General features: G+C 37.0%; 2 protein-coding genes across 3 annotated transcripts in view; both read left to right on the plus strand.

The window, feature by feature from the left end:
* NUP205 (nucleoporin 205) overlaps positions 1–19,039 on the plus strand; it is a 55,513-nt gene extending 36,474 nt beyond the window's left edge. The window contains exons 24-43 of the mRNA XM_026076132.1: positions 108–257; positions 1,329–1,403; positions 2,096–2,253; positions 3,212–3,292; positions 4,143–4,334; positions 5,951–6,221; positions 6,710–6,808; positions 7,957–8,105; positions 8,576–8,767; positions 8,959–9,080; positions 10,225–10,363; positions 10,577–10,703; positions 11,663–11,739; positions 13,206–13,334; positions 13,879–14,005; positions 14,716–14,882; positions 15,547–15,670; positions 16,583–16,711; positions 17,395–17,468; positions 18,676–19,039. Coding sequence (XP_025931917.1) covers positions 108–257; positions 1,329–1,403; positions 2,096–2,253; positions 3,212–3,292; positions 4,143–4,334; positions 5,951–6,221; positions 6,710–6,808; positions 7,957–8,105; positions 8,576–8,767; positions 8,959–9,080; positions 10,225–10,363; positions 10,577–10,703; positions 11,663–11,739; positions 13,206–13,334; positions 13,879–14,005; positions 14,716–14,882; positions 15,547–15,670; positions 16,583–16,711; positions 17,395–17,468; positions 18,676–18,828 — 2,735 coding nt within the window. The 3' untranslated portion in view covers positions 18,829–19,039. The remainder of the gene's footprint in view (positions 1–107; positions 258–1,328; positions 1,404–2,095; positions 2,254–3,211; positions 3,293–4,142; positions 4,335–5,950; positions 6,222–6,709; positions 6,809–7,956; positions 8,106–8,575; positions 8,768–8,958; positions 9,081–10,224; positions 10,364–10,576; positions 10,704–11,662; positions 11,740–13,205; positions 13,335–13,878; positions 14,006–14,715; positions 14,883–15,546; positions 15,671–16,582; positions 16,712–17,394; positions 17,469–18,675) is intronic.
* On the plus strand, positions 18,828–27,240 carry ARL1 (ADP ribosylation factor like GTPase 1). Of its 2 annotated transcripts, none has more exons than XM_026076133.1 (6): positions 18,828–20,172; positions 23,139–23,276; positions 24,499–24,580; positions 25,615–25,726; positions 26,413–26,591; positions 26,872–27,240. In XM_026076133.1, the coding sequence occupies exons 1-6, from the start codon at positions 20,130–20,132 to the stop codon at positions 26,900–26,902; spliced, it is 585 nt and encodes a 194-aa protein (XP_025931918.1). In that variant the 5' UTR covers positions 18,828–20,129; the 3' UTR covers positions 26,903–27,240. The 2 variants fall into 2 exon arrangements, with proteins under 2 accessions (XP_025931918.1, XP_025931919.1); XM_026076134.1 differs by lacking the exon at positions 18,828–20,172 and adding an exon at positions 21,183–21,259.
* The last annotated feature ends 38 nt before the right edge of the window (positions 27,241–27,278 follow it).

The following is a 27,278-nucleotide window of genomic DNA, read 5'->3' on the forward strand; positions in this document are numbered from 1 at the left end:
ATAAGCAATGACATCCTCTAAAAGCCTTTTCAAGCAATAAATTATTTCCTTGGAGCAAGCAGTATTACTTATGTTCAAATTATAATTGCTGCCTTATCCCCACCCAGAACATGAAATTTCAACACTGAACCAAATGTCGTGGCTGATGAAGACTGCAGCTATAGAAATGCGAGTGACATCATTGAACCGCCAGCGTTCCCACACACAGAGGCTACTGCATCTGCTGCTTGATGACATGCCTGTGAAACCATACTTGGGTAAGTAGAATTTGTTGTGAAGGTGAACAAACATGAATAAGTGGAAGTACGAGAAACTTTTAATTTGAAGTCTTTTCTCTATAGGCTTGTGACAGTTCTTTTCTGTTTTTTGAGAACATTTATGTTACTGGGTCTGGAATTGCCACTGGAGAGATGGGAAGAAAGATGATGATGGTTGTAGTGAAAGAAATGTGTACTTTTTGCTCATCACTGCTTTGTCTTTGTTTTATTTTGGAAACAGCTCAATGTATAGACTGATACAGAAATAAATGTCGTTTAGAGGGTGGCAGAAGGGAATATATTTTTTAAAAAAGTTAAATTATGAAAGATTTTATTTTGGGATGTTATCCTGAGTTGTTTCTGTTTCCAGCAGGTGGAGGGTCTTCACTGGTAGACAGTTTTAGACAAAGTTTTCTCTCAGTCTTAGTTCCAGACTCTTTCATATTTTCAAGCCTCTCTCACAGAAGATAAAAGCTACAGGTTAATTTGGGTTTTGACACTGTATCATCACAAAAATGCTCTTTCATCACAATGTGACTTACAATCTATTGTTAATAAAAAGAAAAAAATTCCAAAATTTCAGGATGGAGTAGAAGTGAATCAAGAGAAATATAAACTGGTGGCAATAAAAACCTTAACTTCCAGTTACTCCATTTATTTTCCTCATGTAATCTTAATGGGCTGCAGCAGCATGGAACTTTCCCTCACTTTTATCAATCTGCATGCTGTCCTCATCCTTGTGGAGATTTGACTACCAGAAACTGGGTCCAGACAGCCTAGTGATTTGACAGTGTTCATCCAACTGCAATTATTCATAACCCAGCTTTTGTGGGGGGTCTTTTTAGGCATTTACAGTACTGTCTAATTTGTATTTGATAATTGGCTAGCCTCTGCTAGGTGCTAAGTGTTGTTTTCATTTTGCTATCAGTCAAAGCTGTATTTCCATTAATGACTTGCACATGAGAGGTTTGTCACTGTATGCTCTGTCTGTCTTCTCCTTCTGTATTGATAAAGTAGTTGGATTTTTTTTGGTCTTAAATCTTGTGATTAATTATGTTTCATTACCTTCAGCCGATGGTGAAGGAGGGATGGAAGATGAAAGTCGATCAGTCAGTGGGTTTCTCCACTTTGACACTGCCTCCAAAGGTAAGCATTCTGGCTAAGGTTAAGTTTCTGGTCCCTGCCGTTTAGGGTTGCCTGTAGAAGGGACACTTTGAAAAAGAAAATAGTAGACTTTCAAAACAGTAATAGTACATGGAACACTTATTTAGTATGACAAAAATGAATTTTAGAGTTTTGAGATAACGGTGGTTGGAGTGAGTAGAAAATACTGGACTGGAAAGGAAGGTAGGAGAGTCTGTGTTTAAGCATCTGTGGAAGGGCAAAATGGGAGGTGACATTCTGTAAACTTACTGGTGACAGTAACCACAGTGACACTGTTGCTATGACTGAACATATTTGTATTTTCATGGCAAAGAATTTAAATCCCAAGTGATTAAATTTAGATTCCTTACTATGTTTTTAGGTCTGAACAAAAGACCTGCATGGTTCTCCTTGAAAACCAGCCTGCTTTTATTTAGGAGCCAAAATTTAGACTCTTGCATTTGTAAATATTGGGTTAATAGGAGAAAAATAGTTTATAATAGAATTAAGAATTTAAGACTCTACAAAATGTTCTTAAGCTCCTTGTATAGATTGATAGCACTTTCTGAAGAGTTAATGTTTTCTTTTGAACCTTTTCACATTAAGATTTGGATTTACAAAGGTTAGGCTCCTATTGTCAGTCAGCTTTTCTCTTGATGTTTCTGGATACAATCTGAATTGACTTACATTTCCAGTACGCAGGAAGATCTTAAGTATCCTGGATTCAATTGACTTCAGTCAGGACATACCAGAGCCTTTGCAACTGGATTTTTTTGACCGAGTTCAGATCGAACAAGTCATTGCTAATTGTGAGCACAAGAATGCACGTGGGCAAGTGGTCTGCAATGCCAAGGTGCGCAGTGGTCTGTGTTCTCAAGTTACATATGCCATTCATATCTTGACTTGATAATAATTTAAAGATTTTTTTTTTTTTTAGTTATCATAAATAGCTTGAAGACTTCAAATAATACTTTGAAACTTGTTCTCACCTAAAGAATATTGCTGTTTCAGATATGTGTGTAATTTGTCTTCCTCCATCCAAACTATTTGGATTAACTTACTTTTTCTTCTGTCTTGTACAGACTGATTTCTCTTTTGTTCTAGACTGATGCATCAGTGTAAGGACTTTCAGGAACTATTTTCTATCCTAATTGTTTTTCCCATCTCAAAACACCTAAATGATATTCTAGATATGATTTCTACTTCGTATATTTCATGCGTCCACAGTACTGAACTGTGTATACTGCAGTAGTTCTTAAAAGCTGCAGTTAAGATAGTGGCACATTGTGATGATTAAGTATAGTACTTGTGGCAAATGTATAATAGTCCTGAAAAATTTGATTCAAAAGACAAAGGATAGAGTAGGAGTGGAGTGTAATGTAGAAGTGAAATGATCTTAATGGTGATAGGAACACAGCTATCACATATAGTAACCAGTTATTTCACATTGTAAAATGTGTTTTAGTCTTTAGAAGAAACAAACCCTTATTCCTGTCCAAGTGGACTACTGTGGGGCTTGAAGAGGGAAAGGGATTGTGGTGTGTTAGAAGAATTGATGTAGGGATAGAGCAACTTAGGAACAGGAAAGAAGGAAATGAAGGAGTGCAAAAATGAGAAGTGCAGTGAGAGAGACTGGGCAGCTAAAGTGCTGCAATTAGAAAATGAAACGGGAGAAACTTTAAAAAATGAACAAAGCTTACTTGGAATCTCAGTTGCCTCTGTTATTATATAGCTATCTCCTAAACACTTCTAGTAGGGACAAATACACCTTTCTTGTGATTAACAGTTTGCTTTTTCGTTTTCAATTCCAGTATCTTCACAGAGTTTTGGTTGCAGAAGTCAATGCCCTTCAAGGAATGGCAGCAATAGGCCAGAGACCTTTACTTATGGAGGTAAGTATAGAAAAATAAATTACTGTCATTGCTCTTGATGGTTTTCATGTACCATCAAGCAGTCTGCTTTACAATGAAAGTTTGTGGATTTGAGTCCTAAAGTTTGAGTTAGTCTTTCCTTAAGAAATGAAAACATTAAATTATTTGGTAAGAGAAACTACTTCTTAGCATACTGTTCTCTAAACAGCAAAACTGGAGAATGTTTTCTTTTTTCTTGAACCTTTTACGTCCCCATCTGCCATAACAATTGCAGCTCCCACCCCGCTGTACAAAGAGTAGGACATGCTGATTTCAAGGCTGGCTATTGACAAATCCAGTGTATAACAGCAAAGTTGGTCTTGCCATTTTTCTCAGAAAGGATGCTAATTTCTGTCTCTTTTCCTCTACCTAGATATAGTTTCCGTGCACCTGTAGGAAATTTTTTTTTCTGAGGTTCCTACTGTCTTTTAAGTTTTGCTGAAATTGGCTAAATGGACTTGTAAATTTCTTTGATAGAGAAATGACTCAGACTAAAATGTTTTAAAAAAAAAAAAAGTACAAATAGCTTTTTCACAGTTGCTTTTAAAATTCTGATTTTAAAGCATACATTAAAAAAAGAGTTTCCCTAGTTAAAACTCTTTTGTTATGAGCTTGAAAACATTCATAGTGAAAAGGCCTTGCGAAAAGCACCTTAGAAATGGATTGGCCTATCTTGTTAAAGTGATTAATAGCAGCCTGTTTCTGATAAACTGAAGACATGCCGTTTATTTTTCAAAGACTATTGCTAACAGATAAGACTTGTCATCTTGAAATGTCTGTGTTATCAACTTTTACCATAACATAACTCATTTGCTTTGTCATGGGTGGTTAGGAGATCAACACTATCCTGCAGTACGTACTGGAACGGAACAAGCTGCTGCAATGTCTCCATGCTAAGAGGCATGCTTTAGAGTCATGGAGACAGCTGGTGGAAATTATACTCACCGCCTGCCCCCAAGATCTTATACAGGCTGAGGACAGACAACTGATTATTCGTGATCTTTTACAAGATGTACATGACAAGGTAATGCTCTACTGGAAACCACTCCTCTCCTTGAACTTTGTTGCTATATGTTTTTATATCAAAGGGAGATTAATTGTCAAGTAGCATTCTTGGTTGTAATCCAAAAGCATCTGTTTGCATTTAGTTGTCAATCTGCAGTTTTCTGATTGCTACTTTGCTAAAATTTTATGTGCCGGGGACAGAAGGGGTATTCTGTATTCTTGCATGTCTGTTGTTGAACTATAAACCATATAGTGACAGATTTCAAAGACATTTCAGTATAATCCAGTATGATGATAGTCTGGAAAGGGTCTGTGAAAAGGATACAATTGATTTTGAGCATGGAACAATTCACTGAGGAGAGGAAGGCAAAGAGCACTGCATTTGTTAATTTAGTGCATTTAGGTGGTTCACTGCAAATCCTACCACTGCTTCTTTTGAAAAATGAAAGAGTTGAATGACGCATCATAGTAGAAGAAGTAAAGATTTTACAATTGGAAGGGCTTCTGGAAATGTGAGAGTTTGCTTTGTCTTAAAATATCAGAAGTCTAGGTGTTTCACTGCTGAATTACAGCCATAATTTTTGAGACAAACTAGACAATTACTACTGACCCAGTCATTCTCAAAGACAAAATGTAATGAAGAATCCTTGTATTGTTTAGGCTGCTTGAGCTTTAAAACTTATATATTTTTTTGTTTTATTGTGAGAGGTATTTTGTATGTAGTTCTCCTGATTAGGTAAGTTATGTGTTGGGAAATATATACAAAAATATTATATTTTTTTCAAGGAAAAGGTAACTTTGGGGGCTTTTTGTTGTAGTTTTCATTATTTTTTCCTCTAAAAATTCTCCAAAAATAGTTCTTAGTTGAATGTGGGTTTGGGTTTTATGTGAACAAAGTTAAAAATTGGGAAACTAGAGAGGCCTCTACTGGTCAAAGCAATTTCTTTGATTTCTGAAACATTTACAGAGAAGTTGTTTCAGGCTCTAACTTTTTTAAAAGGAAACTAAAGATGATTGTTTTTTCAAATTAACAAAAATTTCGCTAAAAAAAATTGCAGAAAATTTTTCTGCTGTATTAAGCAACTGTATATGCTTAAAAGTTGATTGTTAGTGATATTGATACTGGGTTTACTTTTTAAATGATGATGTGAACTAAAATAGTGTGCGCTAACTTCCCTTTAGTGTTTCTCCACACCTTCTTAATGCTTCTTTGATACTGACCCCTTATTGTATCTTCACCTTTTTAATGGAAACCTTTTTCTTAAATAGCCATAAAGCTAAGTGTGTGTTGGTTGTTCTTTCTCTAGTTTATGTTTAGGTGTTTTACAAATAGAGCAACGAAAATGTCAGCACACCTGGACTTTTCCTTGCTCCCATTCAGATCTAATTATCATCATGACCATGGCTTGTGGGAATAACCACCAGAAGGCTAATGGTCTTCTCAATTAAAATGTGTTTCAGCTCATCTTTCTGGATGTGTTTTGTATGACGCTACTGATTTTGATTTGTTTTAAATAAGGCCTTATTAATGAATTCCTTATGCATATATAAATGAAATAGCTGTGGGAGGTTATATAGTTTCTTTAACATCTCATGAAATCAGACACTTCTATTTTTTTATTCTTCTGTGTTAAGATCCTAGATGATGATGCGGCTCAGGAGTTGATGCCAGTGGTAGCAGGGGCTGTGTTCACCCTGACTGCCCACCTGAGCCAGTCTGTGAAAACAGAGCAGAAACAGCCACTTGCAGTCCCTATGTCAGGACAGTCCCAGTATGTCTTGATGCTGGATGGTTCTTTCACCTCATCGCCTGGCTCTGAGGGCATATCTGTGGGTTTTGCTTCCATCGGTGACTCCTCCCTCCACATCATCTTAAAAAAGCTGCTGGATTTCATTTTGAAAACAGGTGCGTTAAATTTTGTACTGTGTGTGTTTTTGTGTCTGCGTGCATGTGAATTCTAACAGCCAGGAGGTGGAAAGATGCACTGAACTGCTTCCTGTTACTGAAGTGAGTTTTTTTTTACTCCAGGCAATTCTGTGCATCTTCTGTGATTACTATGGATACCTTTAAGTGATGTTACTAAGAAGAATAAATTTAATAATGCCATTTTCTTTTCTTTTTTTTTTTCCATCTAAACCACAATTGAAGAGAGGTGTACAGTGTAAACAGCCGTAAAGGGAATTTCATGTTGCCATATTTATAGCAGTGTAAACTTGCTGAATTTACTGTCATAACTACATTTTTATGCAAACAATAAAGCTCTGATTTAAGAAAACTTATTTTGGTTATTTTTGCCAGCACTGGCATAGGAAAGCTAAATTACGGGTCAGTGGAAGACAGTGTTATGGAATTTAAATCTACTTGGTTTTGATTATGAATATTTTTACGAGCAGGTGGTGGCTTCCAGAGAGTGAGGACGCACCTTTATGGATCACTGCTTTACTATTTACAGATTGCCCAGAGACCAGATGAACCAGACACTTTAGAAGCAGGTATGGTACAACTGTGTTTTGAGAAAGAACAAAAAACTATTGTTAAACCAGAATGGGACAGTTTAGGCATGCTGAACTGTCTCTTGGAAGTAGGTAGATTATGTAGATAGAAACTGTCTTCTTCCAGGAGCACCTGAAATTAGTCTCCTCTTCTGAATGGTGCAAGTCTTGCCTTCTTCTGAACTGCCTAGTTACATATGTATTCAAAATGTGTTCAGGATGAGAATATTAAGTTCTGACCTCCAGCACTAAAGAAGATATGTAATTTGTGTCCATTTAACAAGTTACGCATTGTAACTACAAAATTGTCAAGGGACTGGGGATTACATGGACCTACTTTAGAACAGTGAAGCTGTAGAAATATAGTGCCTCCCTGGACTCATGGCACACTGTTGTTGTTGGAGAAACTTCAAAAAGTCTTTGATATTCTTTCTGTTTATTTAGCTGAAGACCCCTAGGAAAAAGAAATAACAAAAAAAATTTGTTTTCCAAGCCAGTCAGATCTGCTGCTTAACCAACCAAGAGGGCTTATGGTGAATATCACATTCTCTCTCTGTTAATGGCTTGAATACTGGCCTCATCAGCATTTCTAATCATTACCTCATCTCACAGCTGGGATGAAGATGAAGAAAACAAATTTGGGGCTAGTACCTGTGCATGCAGCATACTGCTGTTGTTTAATCGGCTTTCTGAACTACAGTAGTGAAAATACTGGTGAAGTTGTTATGATCCCTTTATAGCTTATTGCTTGCTTTGGATTTGGCATTTCCACACTGAAATCATCCTGTTTAATTCCTTTCAGACTGAGTGTTTTGGTCCCAGTGAAAGTTCTTAAGCTTAATAGATTTTCTAAGTTGCATGTATTGTATCTTAGAATAAATTTTAAGCAGACGATTTACACGGGTGGTATAAGTATACAGGCTTTTTTTTTTTGTTCTGGCTTGTGTGTCATATTTAAGAAAGAATGGATTTGCAGGAAAATGTTTGCACTTAAACTAAAAAGCTCCTTCTGTTTTGTTTGTGGTATTTCTTTTTCTAGATAGAGAGTGCCCTGAAGAGTGTAGCCTCAGCTTTACTATAGCTAAGTTAATGGTGAACTGTCAGTCTTTGTATTTTTCCTTTATTTTTGTTTTACTTACCTTTTACAGCTAAAAAAACAATGTGGGAACGTCTGACAGCTCCTGAAGATGTGTTCAGTAAATTGCAACGCGAAAACATGGCAATTATTGAGAGTTACGGGGCAGCCCTCATGGAGGTGGTCTGTCGGGATGCTTGCGATGGTCATGAGATAGGCCGGGTAAAATATCTGTTCCTTTGCAGTCACTATTTTGTTTTTTTCATAAAACATTATACAGCTGTGCAGAGAGTGAATCTTCATCTTATAAAACAAGAACATTCTTTTTGTAGTTTACTTTTTCACCTGAACTTTTTTCTGTCCTTCCACATTTCCTTCAAACTAGTGAACAGTAGAGACATACATAATAACACATTCATTGTTTTTCAAGAAAAAGCCACATGGCCCTCTGATTAAAAGTAAGAAAATTTTAAATGTCAGAAAAGCTTAAAATATTTTCAAAATAAAGGATTGTGCTTTTAGTATAGAGAAGTATTCTACTTTTAAGAAGCTGTTAGAAGCAACTTTTTAGCATTTTGTATTATTAGACATTTATAAGAAATCTCATCAATCTCATTGATAGATTTAATTCTGTTTGGGTTTTTTTGTTTGTTTTTGATTTGTGTTTTTTTTTTTTTTTTGCGCTGTCCCAGATGCTGGCATTGGCTTTACTTGACCGTATTGTTTCAGTGGACAAGCAGCAGCAGTGGCTATTGTATCTCTCCAATAGTGGCTACCTGAAGGTGCTTGTGGATAGCCTGGCAGATGATGATCTGACTCTTCAGAGCTTACTCACACCTCAGCCCCCTTTACTTAAAGCTCTGTACACCTATGAGTCCAAAATGGTAAGAGCACTTCAGGGACAGTTCTGTGGTGTTTTTAAATAGAAGTTGCTTGTCAATACTTTGCGTTGATTGTACTCAAAAGTATTTTGTTAAATAAGAGTATTTGAAATGGTGCTAAAATCAAGAGAGAAAATATTCAAGTAAGTCTTATTATTCATCTCTAATACTTTTCCTTCTCTACTGTCCTCTAGGCATTCCTCACCAGGATAGCGAAAAGTCAGCAAGGGGCATTAGAACTGTTGCGATCTGGGGTGATTGTGAGGCTGGCACAGTGTCAAGTATATGACATGCGACCAGAAACAGACCATCAAGGGTATGTGTCAGTTCCCTAGCTGATTTTGAAACTATAATACAGTTTTGAAAGTGTCTTTATAGCCTTGAGTCTTTTGTGTAAATATTTGCATATATATTTTTTGTTTGTTTGTTTAACCTATCAGTAACTTAGTTTAAATTTATCTTTTATTGACTGAAAATTTCCAGATCAGCGAGTGTGAAGTTGTACTTTTATGTCCAATTACTTATAGAATGTAAAATCTTCCTTTTTTGTCTGATTCCTTAGAAACGTGGTCCATGTACTTTTATTTCTTTCTTTTTTTTAATTCAATTATTTGTTGAAGTTGCTGAAATCTTCAGTAGCTAAATATAATGTCTGAAAAATGGTCTATGCTGTAAATTTCTTTTGGGGGCTTGCAATTGTAGAACAGTAAGTGCACAATTCATCTTCCCCCATAATGCACTAAGGATATAGCAGTGAAGTAAATACAGTTTCAGAATTATTTCATAATCTGTAGAACCGTTTCACAGTCATATATTGCTTGACGAGTTTCATGGGGTTTTGCAGTATTGTTAGTCATGTGAGATGACTGAGAGAAGATCACAAAGAAATTGCGTAATTAGGGGAAATCACTGATTAATTTCAAGCTTCAGTCCTTGGTTTAAATATACAGTTCTTTGTGACACAGTGGGGGTTGAAACACATTGCAAAAAATTAAGACTTGGACAAGTACTTTGTTTAAAAGAGCTAATTGGCATGTATAAGATATTGGCCTGTCTCACCTAATAAGGAGATTGTGGAGGACTGTACTTATCAGTGGCTTTAGAATTAAGTGTACTTCTTCCTAAAATATTTGGGAAGATTTAGTTTTACTTTAGGATTAGTAAAGAAAACAGATGTGGTATCTCTGCATCAAAGTAATCTAATTGAATGTAGTGTGGTAAAAAGAAGCAATCTTCTCTGTGTAGAGAAAATGTCTGACAGCAACCTTTTAGGTAAATTGCAGAGGCTATGTATCATAAATGTGCTACTTTCCCATTGTAAACACAGCTTAACTATGGACCTATTACTGAAATATGCATGTTTGCAGATCCTTGGGTGTGGTTGTAAGCTGAGGCTCTGCTTTGCTAGTGGGCTTCAGTTTTCTTGCACCATTAAGCTTTTTTCTTTTCAATCTCTTAAGGATGTTTGGCATGAGAGAACCTCCAGTCTTCATTCCTGCTCCAGTGGAACGTTATCGCCAGATTCTTCTTCCAGCTCTTCAGCTATGCCAAGTGATCCTCACATCCAGCATGGCACAACACCTGCAAGCAGCAGGACAGGTAAGTTCCAAAAGATGCTAAAGTATTGCTGTTACTGCTTGTTCAACCGAATTATATGTCATCTTGCTCTGTCAGTAAGCTTTTTCTTTGATAACATTCTCACTGGTATGAGAAATTACTCTAAAGTTCTCACAAAAGTAAATCATTGCTTTCTTTTTACGAACTGCTAAATTTTGGGTCACCTGTATTTTCCTTTTTCTTCCTGTGGTACAGGTGTTGCAGTTTCTAATTTCCCATTCGGATACTATCCAGGCAATCCTGAGGTGTCAAGATGTTAGTGTTGGGTCTCTCCAGGAACTGGCCTTCTTGACAGGAATAATCAGCAAGGCAGCTTTGCCTGGTAGGAATCACAGATTTAAAATCTCTTAAACACATTTGAATGAATCTCAGGGTTTCATTTCTCTAAACGAACAGTAAGACATATAATGGAATATCTATTACATATAGAATTTCTTTGAGATGTTCAGCTCTGGGAAAGATTGGGAAATGTTAAATAATTGTTCTTGAAGTAAATAGAGTGGATTTGCAGAGGCTGTAGTGCTCATGTTGATATGCTTTTGACTTCCCATTTTCTTTTCTTTATGCTACCTGATATAAGTACTTTTCGTCTCTGAAATGACTTGCAAATAGTAGTGTTCAAAGTGCATGTGATGTCTTCAAAGAGTTTTTTCATTCAGCAAATTCTTCAATTGAGGAAACGAAGGCAGAAAATTGTTTGCATACCTATATCTTTGTCACTATTAATGTTTTCTACATTTCAATATATATATAAAAAAAAAAATCTTCCAGGGAGAAGCACTGTGGATTAGCATAGTGATGCTTCTCTTGGGTGACTTATCTTTAGAAAGGACTAATCATTACATGACGGATCTAGCAATTTCTTCTGGATGCTAGCAGTCTTGCTTACCATATTAAAATCACTTCTCTATTTTGACTAAATATTTTTCCTTGTTCAGGAGGGATGTCTGACTATAATAAAGAGGAGTGCAGAGCTATAGTCATGGCCAAAGTTCATTTGCTTAGTGTACAGTGCTTTACACAACTTCTACTTCTGTGTCCTCTCCCTCGCTCGCTCGCTCCCTCCCCTCTTCTTAGCAGAACAGTGAGCTACATAATCACATGCATCTCCTAGTAACTGCATTTAGATCTGAATGTTTTTCTAACAAAACGTGCCAAATGTCACTTGTATATATTGCTGGAAATTTTCTCACCAGCTCTTCTACTTAATTGAATATATGAAAAATATAAATCTGTGTTATTTTGAAAACCAGTTAAGTCAGTGGCTGTATATTTTATTAGGAGTGCTAGGTGAGCTGGACACTGATGTTAATGAAGGGACGCAGATGGAACTACAAGGACATATAGGCCGGTTTCAGGTAATAAAGTTGTATATTTAACACTTGTTCTTTTGGAATTATTTATGTAGATGAGAGTTTCATTCTGGTTTTATACTCTGAGTAGTAGCAGTTATGAAATGGATATTTTCCAGCATTAAGAAGATACATATATATTTTCTTCCAAAGAAGTAGAAAAGACAACATTTGGCAACATAAAAATGAAGTCAGGGACTTTGTTTCCCCCCTTGGCTTAGGGTTCACCATATGTGGCGGAGAGGAAGAATTTGAGGTCAACATCCAAGCGTGTGAAATAATGCAAAAGTATCCTGTTACCGCTTTTGCCACAAGCATGTCTCCAGCCTCAGAGTCTGCATTATCTAGCATGCTAGTGTTTATTTCTTTGCTCCCCTTTTAAGAATAACACTGATTGAGAAATGAGAATTAAAGTTCAAGATGGTAGATCTTGATCAAAAGTTATCATTGCAGACCTTTTTACAGCTCAGCGTTCATCATCCAGCAATTTCTTTGAAGCCTCGTTATTCATGTGAGCAAAAGCCTTGGTAAAGAAATACATCTTTGCAAACTAACTGGCTGCACTATTAAATATTTCTGATTGCAAGAGCAGGATGTGTTCTCTGGACACTTTGATAGCGACTACTGGCCAGATCAGCCTAAAGCAAAGTAGCAAGCAGTAAAAGATTGCTGTAATGCTGTAACTGCAACTCAGTGTTCTCCTGCTGCATCCTGTCAGCAAGGAACTCCCATGGGAAACAACAGAAAGGTTTCTTGTTATAAGGAGGTTTAATTTGTTAATTTAAAAACTTAGCTGTTAGGAGCACAACTGTGCAAATTAGTCATCTGTTATTGTAGCCTTTCTCATCAAGTAATGAAAGGATTTAAATGTCTTACTCTTCTGCAAAAGTAATTACCAATGAATCTTTAACATTAATCTTCAATATCTTTTTTTAACATGTACCACAAAAAATTGACTTAGTCTGAGACACTTTAGTAATCTTAATGGCCATATATAAACTAAAACCAAATTTATAGATCGTTACTACTTTTTATGAAACTATTGCAAATTGGCTTCTTTCACTCCACTTTTATGCAACCTACTATCTCCAGATCTCATCAGTTTAGCTAGCTAGGTCAAGCTGTTTTTAAGTAGAAATAGGTAAACTTAGTCATTGATGCTAGTCAGTATAATCTGAAAGAAACATGAGGTTGTTCACTTCTGAACTGCTTTCAGTTTTCAAGGAGCTTCTTTAGGGTGCCATTAATTTTTAAATTAATTAAAGGTGGGCTAAAGCATTGTGTTTTAAATTTTAGTTTACAAAGGGCTAACTTTTTTTTGCATTGCTATCTTTCTATTATATGTTAGGAGATTTGAGAGTCTTTGGGATTTCTATTAATAAATATGTATCACTTTTCTGCTTTTAAAAATGAAAAGGAACATACACTTCCTTTGCTGAGATTCTGATTAAAATATTGGTTTCTTATGACAGCGCCAGTGCTTAGGACTTCTAAGTCGTTTTGGTGGTTCAGACAAACTGCGTCAATTTAAACTGCAAGATGATAATGCAGAGGGAGACAGGGTGAACAAGAGGGATGAGATTGAGTTGGCCATGCAACAGGTGAGGAAACAAGCTGCTAAAACCTTCAGTCTCAAATTGTGAAATTTTAGCTGGTGTGCTGATTTCTTCAGTTGCCTTACTTGCCCATGATTTTAAAGAGTAGTAATGCTCTGCACTGTCTTTAGTTTGGTAGGATTCCATGTTTTATGTCTATTTAAAATTAACCTTGAAAATTTGGTTACTTATATTTGCATTAGCAACCATTTTTAATTTGGTTCTAAAGTCTGTCAACTTTGGAGTTTGAAACTGTTCAGGAATTTTAACAGTAAATTCAGGGTACAGAGAGCAATGGACATCAGGAAGTTAGAGGCAAAGGAGAGTTAAAATTGGTTGGAAATTGTGGTTAGCAGATTTGGGAAAGAAGCCTAGACTTGAAATAGAAGAGAGGTTGTAACTAAATCATCACATTCTAGTGAGAAGAGACAGAGCAAAATTTATTGTTCATTGACATGTATCCATTTAAATTTGAATGCGGCAAAGCCTATAGGTGTTGTAATTGACCTGCTGTCAATTTTTTTTTTTTTTTTTTTTTTTTTTTTTGCAGATCTGTGCCAATGTGATGGAATACTGTGAGTCCCTTATGTTACAAAGTGCCCCCACTTTTCAGCACACTGTTTGTCTGTTTACTCCCAGCCTGTCAGAGTCAACCAACAGAGATGGACCTCGTCAAGGTGAGTTTTTGGCTCGCTATTTTATGACATTGAATGGTGACATTTGGGCTAGTAAAAAGTAATGTATCAGAGGGTGTAGTTTCCCAAATACCTGAAGCCATCTTATGGCTACCCATTTTCTTAGGCTCATGCAGCCCTGCACTAAGCCAAATCAGGGAACTAATCCAAGTTAAAACGAATGTGGCCAAAGGCAGGGTTCTCCTTGCAGCCTCAGAAACACATGTATCAGCACAAGGATGTGGATGTAAATACATAGCATAAATTGGGGGGAAGGGAAGATGAGGATTTTTTATTTTCAGCAGCTATGCTAGACTGAAGCATGTGAAACTAGGACCTCATTTACAACATGCAAGGTGCGTTTTGTTGCTGACCGGAACTCTTCATTATGACACAGAACAACAGTTTACAGTGTGTTGTCATGCAGCTGAATGGCTAAAACATTTAAATAGTATGTCACTTGTGCCTCGTGATCTACTTAAATTTCATATTCCACACTCTGAACTGTACTATACTGACTGCCTTCTAGTACTGCAGCCTCAGAACTTTGCTTATAGACTTTCATTTGTATTACTTCTGCACAGAAATACAAAATAAACTTGTCAGTGCTTCCATATTTTTCACTAATTTAGTGATAGAGAGGATACCTTACTGATTTATTTATTTAGTTTAATATAAAATCTGATTTATTTTAACTTGGTGATCTTTTCTAGATGCACAAGCACCAGTGGTCCCATACTGGCGCTTGCCTGGTTTGGGCATTATTGTCTACCTCTTGAAACAGAGCACTAATGATTTCTTCAGTTACTATGATAGCCATCGTCAGAGTGTTAACAAGCTGCAAAATGTGGAACAACTCCCACCAGATGAAATAAAAGAGGTAACAGTTCTGCTGACTCAGTAGGTTTTATCCTGAGTAAATTGTATCTAATGGATTATCTATTGCTTGTAACTTAGATGGAGACATAGCTTTAATAGAGACCCTAAAGCATCTTAGGAAAGTAAATGGTCACAGTTCTTGTGCATGTTCCTTTCTACTGTTGATGAAAGGATCCATGGAATGGGTGACCTAAAATCTGGGGGAAGATATCAGGCTTAATTTTGTAAAAGTTGTGAGTGATTCAATTATACTGGAAAATTGTTGCTAACGGTTTAGGACTGCTTTCATTTATCTTTCTTGAATAAATAGATGTACCATGTACAGCTTTAGTAGCTGTGAATTTTGCATCAGTTTTTGCCAAGATGACTGGGTTAGAGAGAGAATGGATACTTTATGTGGAGGAATAATGACTGTGGTGCTATCAGAGTGAACTAATAAACTGATTGAGATCCTGAATGAACATTTTCCTTGCTAGAAAAGCTGCTTGGGATTGCATTTAATTTCTTAATTTTTTGGTCAGCAAGGTTATGTGAGTTAAGAATAGAGTGCACTGGCTTGGAGAAGTAGTAGCTGACAGGGTTATTGATAAGTAATTTTATTTGTTTATTTCTTTTAATGCCCTGTTCTGATTTGCTGCAATCTTCTTGTTTCTCTGTTATCACAGCTGTGTCAATCAGTTATGCCAGCTGGGGTGGACAAAATTTCCACTGCCCAGAAATATGTTTTGGCAAGACGGCGCCTGGTGAAGCTGATAAACAACCGAGCCAAGCTGCTTTCTCTCTGTTCTTGTATCCTTTTAAAATTGAAGTAACCCTCAAGGCAATGCTCTAGAAAAGCAGAGAAATAGGATCAGGTGGTTTTCACCTAAATACCAGTTAGTCTTCTCACCACTTTGAAAAAATATTTTTTGTAGAAGAGAACTTTGTAATATTGATAGTTAAATTAGTGACAGGGAATTGTTCTGCTATTGTAAATATTTTCAAGTTACTATACTGACTGGAAGATGAGCCAGGACGTTCTACAGCATTGTGCTGGAGGAAGTATTACAGCCCAACTCTTAAGTTTAGTATCCAGGGCCACTACACAGTTACACATATCTACAAGTGTGGTGGAAGAAGTACTTCAAAAAAGTACTTTGAGATGCCTATTAGAGCAGCTGGAGTTCACAGTCTTGTAGTTAACTGTACGTATGCTTAATCCTGGAAACATTACTGATTTTATGGAAATAACTAGTCATGCACAAAATCATTGAGAGGATCAAAACTTTCCTTTGAAAAGGGAAGTTTTAGGAACTTTAGGAAAGGTGTGCTCTTGCAGATGTATCTGTTGTAGCTTAAGATATTACTGCCATCCCCAGCTTTATAACCTCTGCTTTAATTCACTGTCTTTGTAACTATCATTACAAATCAGTCGAGCACTTGTACTCAAGGGTGCTTGTCTTCAGGGTGAGTAGCAGTCATTTGAACTAACCTAGCCAGCATTGCACTGAAGCAGGTAAGGAGACTGCAGGTGATCCATTACCATGCCATAGCAACGGGGGTGGGAAGCTTCTGCTCGGGGAGGTGACAGACAGTTGAGGTAACATCTTCAACTGTTTCTTCAAAGTGGTTGAGGTAAATATGGTAAATATGCTCATATAGAAAGAGTACAATCTAAAGGCGACAAACTTAGACTCCTTCACTTTAGATGTGTGTCTACAGATATTATAGAAACATGTCTTTTCATTCTTTGGCGTCATCTGGAACACTATCTACTGCATTGCATGCCCGCTGATTCCCAAGACCCACTGCTGTCTTCCAGGACATCATTTAAGAGAGGAAGACTGCAAGGTAACACTTCTGACATGTCAAGGTGCCTTTGAATAGCTTCTCATAGCTAAATTTAAAACTGATTTGCTACTATTAATATTTTGCCATTTATATTTAATAAAAGGATTTTGTTTAGATTTGGACATACCCTTGGATTTTCTTCTGGAGTATTGGCAATCCAAGTACTGTTGACTGATAGACTTTGAGGTTTTATTTATTATGCATAATCTCCAAAGAAAAGTGTAATGAACTATTTTTTTATTTCTGTTTTCACACCAAGTGAAGTAATATAATCAGATCAGTGATGAAAAACAATTATATGAAAATATTTTTAATAGAATTATCTAAGATGAAATTAAGAACTAAAATGAAGAATGGTGGTTTTTTGAAAGTATTTCTAGAATTGTAGGCATCATGATTCACCCAAAGATTTTAAGAGTGTTGAATTTTGGTAAAAATTAGGAATGGGAGGAAGTCAGAAAGGTAGTCTGAGGAGGAACTTTTTGCTTAAAGTGCCATGTCATGTGATCAAAATTATTTATGGCTCTGATTTAGAGAGAATATGCTAAGTCAAAGAAAAAGTTTCATTTCTGATAGTGTGGAATATTGTGTTTTAAACTCATTTTATAACTTGATGTGGAGAATATGATGTTGAATAGCCGATACAGTTTTTCATTTCTCAATTTCTCATTTTCTATTGCTAGATTCTTTTGGTTCAGAGCCTAACTTGGATTTCAGCAGTGGACTGAATCAAGTGAGCCAGCATGATATAGATCAGGTGAGATGTGACAGTCTTCTCTAATGAGAGCAGTCTGACTGTAGTTTTCCTGTCTCTAAACAATCTGCAGTAATCCCAATGGTAAATAATTTATTGTAGGACTAGTGAAGTGTTGCAACATTTTTTTTGAAGGGCTTATGAAACAGGCAGCAGTTGCACTGCTACGCACATATTTTCAAGTCTTAATATACAAAATTATATTAAATGAAAAATAAGCTAGAGTATTACAAATGCTATTAATCATTCTTATTTTCTTGTAAACTAATCAAATGGTGTGTATTTTTTAATAATAGCTTTCTGAAATTGTCGGTTATCCTTGAAAGACTTACAAGACGAGGGTAGGATTCCCAGTTTTCTCAGTTTGTAGATGTTTACTTTAGGTCAGATGCAGATAGGCTGTAGGGAGGTAAGATTGAAGAGGGTAATGGAAACTGAGGAGACTATAAATCATGAGTGCCAGAGAGAAATGATTTCTGCTTACCCAGCAATTGCATAGTTTATGTTAATTGGACTCTCAGCCAGCAGAAAAAAAGGATCATTTTTATTAATAAACCTCATTTTTGGAAGGTACTGACATTTCTACTGCTATTTGTGCACAAAAAAGCTGTGCTTAAAAACCTGTTTAGTCTCAAGTAACATTATTAATATCTAGAATTCTGAAACCTGATGTATCTGTTTTTTATGATGAAGCTTCTGTCTTTATTTCATTTGTTCTAAAGTAAAATATATAGTAATATCTTGCTAAAATACTTAGAATATGATTAATTTTTTCAGTAGTTGTTTACATACGTATTAATGAAAAAGTGTTATCTATGAACATGGATTCTTACTAAACGGTCCTTAAAGGACTAGGCAAACTTTGACTGGAATGACTTAGCTGAAAAAGTTGAATTATATAAGACTATTTAATTCCTCAAACACCTGCAGAGGTTGTAAAGTTGTAATACATGGTTAATCCCTAAATGCTCTGAGTGACCCCAAAACATCCATAGAAATGCTCTTCATTATTTCATTGAAGAATGAAACATAAGAGAAGAATGCAAGTAATGTTTTTTCTGTTTCCCCTAATAAATATTTGCTTTTGAAAGTGGTTGAAAGAATAACGCAAGGTAAAGGGGTTGACGGGTAGCTGATGATGGATAAGAGGACATTTTAGAAGCATTTTAGAATTCTGTATTGTTGACTGCAACAAATCTCTGTTTCTCAGCTTCAGATTGAAGCCACCAACAGTTTTGGTGAATCTCTGCAGAAGAAGCTCCTGGATATTGAAGGGTTATATTCTAAGGTTCGGTCACGCTACACCTTTATTCAAGCTCTTGTTAGACGTATCCGTGGTCTCCTAAGGATATCAAGGACCTAAATGATTCTTAAATGTGTTGCTTGCCCCTTGAAGCAATGCACAGGGGCAGGCTTTCCAGATCATTGGATTTTCTAGAACATACATTTTCTAAATAATGTCCAAAAATATTTTGTTACCTTTTATTTTTCTTACCTCCAGTGAATCAGTTTTGTGTATTCTTTCCTACTGCTCCCAACTTGACAGTAAAAATAAAGAAATCTTTTAAAATGTGTTATGATTAATGTAAAACTTCATGCAAGAAAGAATTCTAACAGAGCACATAAAGGAGACAAAGGAAAGAAGTTCTGCAACTGTGATAACATTACATCTATGGATGTTTTCAAAGAAAACTAAAAAGGTCTGGGTCTGTTCATGCCCTTCGTGCTTCACACACAGATGTAATGAAAACGTGTTTCAAGTCTCAGCACTTCCAGACAGGATTCTGTATGAAAGGATATAATTTTGCCTTGTGAACTACTTGTTTCTTCTCCCCCTTACTCCACCTTTTTTCTATGTACAAGCTTCCTCCCTTTGTACAATTCTAGATATGGAAAAAAAAAGGGGGGAAGGCATGGAAGGTGGCTGCCCTAGGCTGGGAAGCATTTGGACTAGACTAGGTTGATTCTTGTATCTCAGGGGAGTAAATTTTCTCTGTGCTATTTTTGCCGGAATGGGAGTATCAAGACAGAACAAAATGCACGAGAAGAGAGTCAACATGCTTGAGTGGCAGGTTGGTTCTGTAGTTACAGGATACTCTCATAAGAGACTTTGATACCTCATTTGCTCTTAGGTAAAGAGAATAGTGTAACCACTGCTTCTGTAACATGCAATTTGTTGGATTTCACTCTTATTACACTATCTGTTCTTAAAACCTCACTCCATGTGTGCCTTGTAAATTCTGTCTCTCCTGAATTTTCATTACTTAGTATTTCCTATTTTTAATGATTTTATACTCTTTCGTGTAATTAATTTGTGCATATGAATTACAAATTTCCTTTTTGCTGGGATGATTATAGCCCTGCTATCAGATGATGGTTTGTCAGCTATTCCATCAGAATAGCTAGATATTAATAGTTCATGTGGTCAGATTCTGTCTGTTGATTCTCAACAGTTTTCTTATTTCTCCACCATCTCAGTGAAAATCAGGAAATGATGTACAGAGTTTCTTATTAAAAAGAAGAATGTAATTTTGGAATTCTGCTGGCTCAGAACACTTTACTATGTTTTGGAGAATTTTAGTATGGTAGTTTTTCCTCCTAAACGGACACCATTTTTACCTTTCGGAAATCGTTCCCGATTGCTGAGAACTCTGAATATTCCAGATGTCGAAAGTGAAACCGCTCTACGACACAACCAAGAACATAGGTGCTGTAACATAACGAACTCCATTTACTCTCTTGGTATAGTGTATTTTGTAATCTGTAGCATTTTTACTGTGATTTTATACTGTGATAGGCTATAGCCTTCGAGTATTTAATGGCATGTAATAACTGCAACTATTATTCTCCCCTTATAGTCAAGGAGAACAAAGCAGACACGTTTTTACTCATTTGGCCGTGGATCAGCTATTTATGATGTGGTCATCAGTTGTGATGCACCTGGCTACCTATGGAAGATAGTAATACAATAAAGAAATGTTAAACTAGAAATGTTTGTACAAAAGGGAACCTTATTTAAAGTTCACAGTGTGGGAGTTATATGCGTATTATAGGGCTGCTTTGTAGGAAATGGTGTTTTACTTTGTCCAGATCATGGTGCATGCAAGTGTTACTAGAGGACCTGGCCCCCTTCTTCCTCTCTGCAACGCGTATTTGTATTTATTCTCTGCAGTTCTTATATATTCCAGGTGGTGATCATTGACACATCTTAAAAATATACTAGCACCCTTTTTTTATTATTTTTAAATACCTGAATGGGGTTTAAAATCTGTTTTTATTTGGGGCTGTTTAAGCTCGCGTGACGGAGGGAGGAGGAATTTAATGCTCGAGGTAAGCAGCAGTCACGTTTCAGTTAGATAGGTAATTTTGTGCTTGAAGCCGGAGTTGAGCAGGGCCGCCCCCTCCCGCCAGGCCGCGGCGGCACCGCCTCAGGCGGGCGCGAGGCCCCGCCGCTGGCCCCACACCCTCCGCAGCGCCCCGAGTTCCGCGCCGCAGATTCGTCGCGTTTCACTCCAGTGTGCTTTAAAAACAAAAAACCCGTCCCTTTCTCCTTCCCTTCTGCTGCAAATTAACAGGGAGGGCTAGGGAAGCCCCGCGCCCAGCCCAGCCCCTCCTGGCTGAAGGAAGGCGGGTGCCGTCCCGGCTCCGTGTCGAAACGGCGCTGGTGGGGGAGGGCGCGCCTCGTTTACTCGCCGCGGCGCTCGACGTGGAGGCTGCGAGCGGCGGCGGCGGCGGCGACAGGGCCAGCGGGACGGGACGGGGCGGCTGCGGCGCGGCGTGGCGGCTCGACATGGGTAAGGAGTGGGCGGGCTGGCGCCAGGCGGCGGGGGCGGCAGCCGTTGGAGCGGCGCGAGGGCCCCCCCTTTCCCCCCCCCCCAACGGCCTGTGGAGGCGGGAGGGGCCGGGGGCGCCCGGGAAGGGCTCAAAACGTGAAACCGTGATACAGACCGCAGGCTGCCAGGCTGGTCGGTGTTGGCAGTCGTGTTTCTAGCGCTTGGGTGGTTTTCCTTTCGGGGACGCTTTGCAGTGGCTTATTACCACATTTCCAAGGACGAATCACAGGAGCAAAATATCACAAACATCTTTAGTCAAAGATCATAACACTTTTGTTTTCCTGAAATTTAGACTCTGTGTGTCTACTATTCTTATAATTGTCTCAATGAAACTGGTGTGAGTATGCAGTGGATTGTTAATAAGGAATTAATTATGAAAACGGTGGGTTTTTTTATATATATAGTAGTAGATAAAATAGAGGGACTAGTAATAGCACCTAAATCTAGAAGTTAAATGATTAACATAAACCAATTCTATTAAAGGTCATATTTGCACAGTATTTTAGTGTGAGAAAAGCATATCAATATAAAAAGAGGAAATGAAGGAAGTCTGGCCTTAACCAAAATTATTGACTGTTTGAGAGGAAGGAGCCATCTTCTCTTAGGCTTTCGTGGCTTGCATATTTGCTTCCTATGTGAAATGTTTCTGTCGAAATACCTTTTGCAGCTTTGCCTTTGAATTGTGTTTATGCTTCACTTCTGTTAAGGCTATTTGCCTATTGTACAATAAACAGTGCCTTGACTAGCACTGTGCAAACATGTAACAGATGGTCGTTGATAATCTTGTCTTGATTTTATAAGTCAGTAGTATGCATGGTTTCTGTGATGGGATGGGCTTAGAAAAAATAAAGCAACCTGATATCAGTTTGCATTCCTTCTTATGCATAAACACACAGCTGTCTTTTCCCTCCTCTCCCCAGAAAGGCATCACAGTTAGTTACCTAGAAAGGCAAACACAGTGAATAGTTTTTATCAAAAAGCTATTTGAATAATATTTTGGTTGCAAATTTGTCTCACCTTTGATATATTTATCAAAGCATGATCCTAGCTTGTTTGGTATTTCATTGCCTTTTTCAGAGCTCAGGTGGATATACAAAATTATTATTTAGCACTAGATACATCTTTTATAAAATATTGGAAAAAAAGTTTCATCATTACTGACTGAGAATGTTAGTATTGTTTCTCTGCTTATACCTTTAATAGGCGGAGGTCAGATTGGTGTCTGGCCACAGGTACTATTACATAAATGAGATGTTGGGGGAAAACAATTTTGAACAAAGGGATCCTAGGTCAGCTCCTAGACTTCTCCGTAGCATTAAGTAAGTTACTTAGTGATTTAGTGCAACTGCATAGTTTTTAATGGACTGCAACATGTACATACTGGTTTGTGCTTCATTTTAAGAAAATGTAAGTAAGTAAGTGGATGGTGCTGAGGGAGACCATAATCTTCAGAGAGAATTCTTTCAGGCCTAAGAGTGTCTTTGTACAGTCTCATGCATTGAAAAGATAGAGGCCAATAAAAGCAAAAAATAAGTTGACTCAGATTTTGGCAAATGAGATCAAAGGAAAAAATCCTAACCGCAAAGAGGAAGCTTGCTGCTGCTGCAACTTGATTTTTCTGGGTAAATCTAGGATAAAATAGTGGTATAAAAAGAGGAAAATATAGTGTGGTTCAGCACACACATCTAAGCAACAACCTGAGCCAGTCTGTTTTCACTGAAAAAAAGAAATATGTTGCTGTTCAGTAAGATACCAGGTCTGTCTTTACAGGTCTGTCTGTCTTTACATACTCTGTATTGCTAGTTTACATTGAAATATCTTTCTCTTCTGTTTTTTGTAGGGGGCTTTTTTTCCACCATCTTTTCCAGTTTGTTTGGAACTCGAGAGATGAGGATTCTCATCCTGGGATTGGATGGAGCAGGAAAAACCACCATTCTGTATAGATTACAAGTTGGAGAAGTTGTTACTACCATTCCGAGTAAGTGATCGATCCGTTGTTAAAAATAGCTAATTTGACTGTAACTCTGATGTGCAGGCTTGTCAACTGTACTTGCTCCATGCTTACTTCAGAAACAAAAGGACCGTATGCTGTTGGAGCCTTGCACTGTTGTATTTAAGGGCTTTTTTGCATAACAGTATTAGTGTGCTATAGAAGCAGTACAGAAAGCAATATTTTATGCTACCCTGTTGATCACAAAGTATTTGACCTTAAGTTTGTTACCATGGTGTGGTAGGTTTCTGTTGAGAGGTGAACATTCAGTAAATGGTAATTATTGACTATCAAAGTCTTTGTCTCCAAACATAGCTCTAATGTGAATTTTAGAGGTCCTTATTGAACCCAGTTTCATACCTTTTAAGTTCTTATTTTTGACAAAGAAATAGTGATTCTGTGTGTCTTAAGTTTGTTATGTAAACACTTCTTTTTTTACACAGAAAAGAAGAAATGGGGATGGTTAACTTTAGATGATGTAGAAAGTTAGTGTAACAAAACTCAATGATGTGAGATGTGAGAAGATGATACTCATTAAAAAAAACCCAAAACACAGATTTCACTGCTTGTCTTAACAGTCATGGAGTCATATCCATATATTACAAACACCAAGATGCATGTGCCAAAGGGATCTTGCCAGGATCACTCTGTGTAACACAAAGGGTAGGGGATGCTGGCTGTCAAGTCCTCGTCATGTCTCTTGGGTTCCTTCCATTATTTGCTTCTTCATTTTGTGTTTCTTCGAGTTGACAGGAAAAGGAATGGCATATGTGATGTGCCCTAACCTTGTTGCCATCTTCCATATGTCACAGTAGGAGATCTGCTGAGATGTTGTGGCGGTCTTATGAGAATGTAGGTCTTCTGGTCTTAACGTAAAGAACACATCCTCTAGTATTTTACTACTGTCAGTTATGTACTTGGTTATTAAAACAGGAAATTCTTTTAACTGTTGTTCTGTTTCTGTTGGTGCTTTCACAAACTTCTGTTCATGCTTCATTTGTAACCTTTGTATTTGTTAAATGTCTATTTATTGTTCAAAGGGTAATGCATTATTTTGAGTTTGTTGGGGTAACTTCTCAAGGGACATCATAGACTTAATTATGTAGCTACTGAAAATTTTCAGGCTTGAAAATTTTAAACTAAAAAAGTGCTGCAATGTTCATCATAAAAATAAAGAAGACAAGAGTGAAATTGCTTCACTTTGTTTCAGCAATTGGCTTCAACGTTGAGACAGTGACATACAAGAATCTGAAATTTCAAGTTTGGGACTTGGGAGGACAGACAAGTATAAGGTAATAACTTTTCATTTTAAGAAATACATTTATAATTAAATTTCTCTAAAAAATGCTGAGGTCTTGAAATTCTTAATAGCTGGCACTTCTGAAAATTGGTTCCATAAGTTTTAATCTGGCAGAATTCAGTTAATGCAACCTCTGTTTTGGACAACATATTGGAAAAAAAACAAGTGAATATTTTCACTTGTAAACAGTTTTGTTTTAAAAAATCAGTTTATTTGTGTAGTTTGTATGTAATTGGGCAGCATTCGGAGAAGGTAGGAAGTCAGTGATATAACCCCCCCCAATTTTAAATATTCACATTTTTTAAGAATGCTAAGATTAAAAAAAAATTAAATTTAGGTATAAATAACAATTCTTTTCTGAGTAGTGAACTATACAACTTTTGTAGTGACTGATTATACTTGCATAATTTTAGTGATCTCTTTAGGACCCTTTTATGGTTTTCTCAAGATTCCTTTTTGAACACCAGTTGGTAAAGTGCAATGCCACTTTCCTTCCCTTTTTAGCCTCAGTAAAGTAATTCTGAAAAGGATGGTTTGTTGTGATCATTGTTAATTACCTGACCTACCTGTACAAATTAGTAATTTAAAAGATTTCTCTTAGTTTAGCCTTCTTAGGTGCCCATAATGGTAACTATGGCAAATGATAATTTTAATACAGCTTGTTTTACAAAAGCTAATCTAATATAACTATTTGCAAAAAGTTTGTGTTTACAAACTTCCTCTGCTGCCCTGTCCTTCAGAGGTTTTGAGCTGATGCCCTGCAAACTGATTCCTCAAATAAATCTGTCCCCAGCAGTTCTGCCCCTTCCCTGTTCTCAGGGCTTATCTTTTTTTGTTGTTGAGAAGTAGTATTTGTACTGTCTGTTCCTTTTTGTAACCTTTTGAATACACCTTCTAGTTGCTCCCTTGGGCCTTTCACCCCAGAGACAGTTTCTGCTTTCTCCAAGTAATTTGTTGTTCATTATCTGGCTAAAAAAGCACTGTTCAAACTGCAGTTATTTGAGCAGAATTATTTTTCTTCTGCAGGCCCTATTGGCGGTGTTACTATTCAAATACAGATGCAGTCATTTATGTAGTAGACAGCTGTGATCGAGACAGAATTGGCATTTCAAAATCAGAACTTGTTGCTATGTTGGAGGTAAGAAAACAAGGGTGATGTTTGTATCAGTAAAATGGAAATTGAGAAATTACAAACCTTTTCTGGAGCTAATGTGAAACTTGATTTTTCAGTTCCCAGAATAGGCCCTTGCAACACATCTGACTGAAAAGCACTAAATACATTGCAGATTTTTTAAGTTAAAAGTTTTATATGGTATTATCTATCATCTGGTCCGTTAGTTACATTCAGCCTTTTGGTCACATGAAAACTTGCCTGTCTGCTACGACTGCTGTCCAAACTTCAGTGGTGGCAAAATCAGGGTTACAGGGAGGGGTATCCTACTACTATGCATTGAAACTGAAGAACGTATGCAGAACAGAGTAACATGAGTAAGGGGAAGAAGGCATGAGTTAAAGAAGTAAAACTACTTTTTTTTTTTTCCCCAAATTCCTGCAAACTTTTTGATATGCCTTGTTAAATCCAATTATCAATAAGCTTGTTTAATTATATAACAATACTCAGTAAACCAGCCTTGTTTTGAAATGTGATATCATGCTAGGCGGAAATAGAATCAAGAGTTTGAAGAATTTTCTAAAGCAAAAAAATCAGCAGACTGAAAAATCATTAGATTTGTTGCTGAAATTTCTTTTCATTGTATGGGGTTTTCTCTGCGTAAATAAATTCTGTAAAAATCTCTCCAACAACTTGCATGATTTCCCCCTTAGGAGGAAGAGTTGAAGAAAGCCATTTTAGTGGTGTTTGCAAACAAGCAGGATATGGAACAGGCCATGACTCCCACAGAAATGGCAAATGCACTTGGCTTACCAGCTTTGAAGGACCGAAAATGGCAGATATTCAAAACCTCTGCAACTAAAGGCACTGGGCTTGATGAAGCAATGGAATGGTAAGTAACAGTCTAAATTATGCTAGCTTCATTGGTATCTACTGAGGACAAAAGGATGAGCAAGAGTATAAGTTAAGTGAAGTGAGGTGTAGGCATTTTAGGACTTGCCCATTCACACTGCATCTAGCTCGGTCCATATTGCTCCGGGTAGTAATCTTAACCAAATAAAACAGAAGTCTAAAGAGAGAGTAGTTTACTCCTATATATAATGTACTAAAGAAAGATGTCTCAACATATTTGAACTGACTTTTCAAGTAAACTGACTTAACCTTTTTCCTAGGTTGGTGGAGACCTTGAAGAGTAGGCAGTAATACAAAGCTGACTATAGCAAAGAAGCTTTGACTATATCCAGCATCCCTCTTTCTGCAGTCAAGTATTTTTAGGCCACAAATACTTGTAAATAGAACAGATGATTGAAAATGACTCCTGTAAAGTGGATGCCTCTCTTGAATTATAAAACCGAACCAAGTGAATGTCTGTGTACATTAAGATACTCCATTTCTTTCTTTGTGTTTAAGTATGTACTTATGTTAATTTGTATGAAAGTCTTATTGGGTGGGAAAGTTTTTATTTTTTTTCCTCCATCGGTGGTTTTGAGTGGCTACTTATTCATGTAATTAAAACACTAATAAAATTTGGAACTGTCAGCTGTCCAGCCTGATTTCTGCAGTTCATAGTGAAATTACA

This window comes from Apteryx rowi, unplaced genomic scaffold (assembly GCF_003343035.1).
Source record: "Apteryx rowi isolate R43461 unplaced genomic scaffold, aptRow1 scaffold_426, whole genome shotgun sequence".
Lineage (NCBI taxonomy): Eukaryota > Metazoa > Chordata > Aves > Apterygiformes > Apterygidae > Apteryx > Apteryx rowi.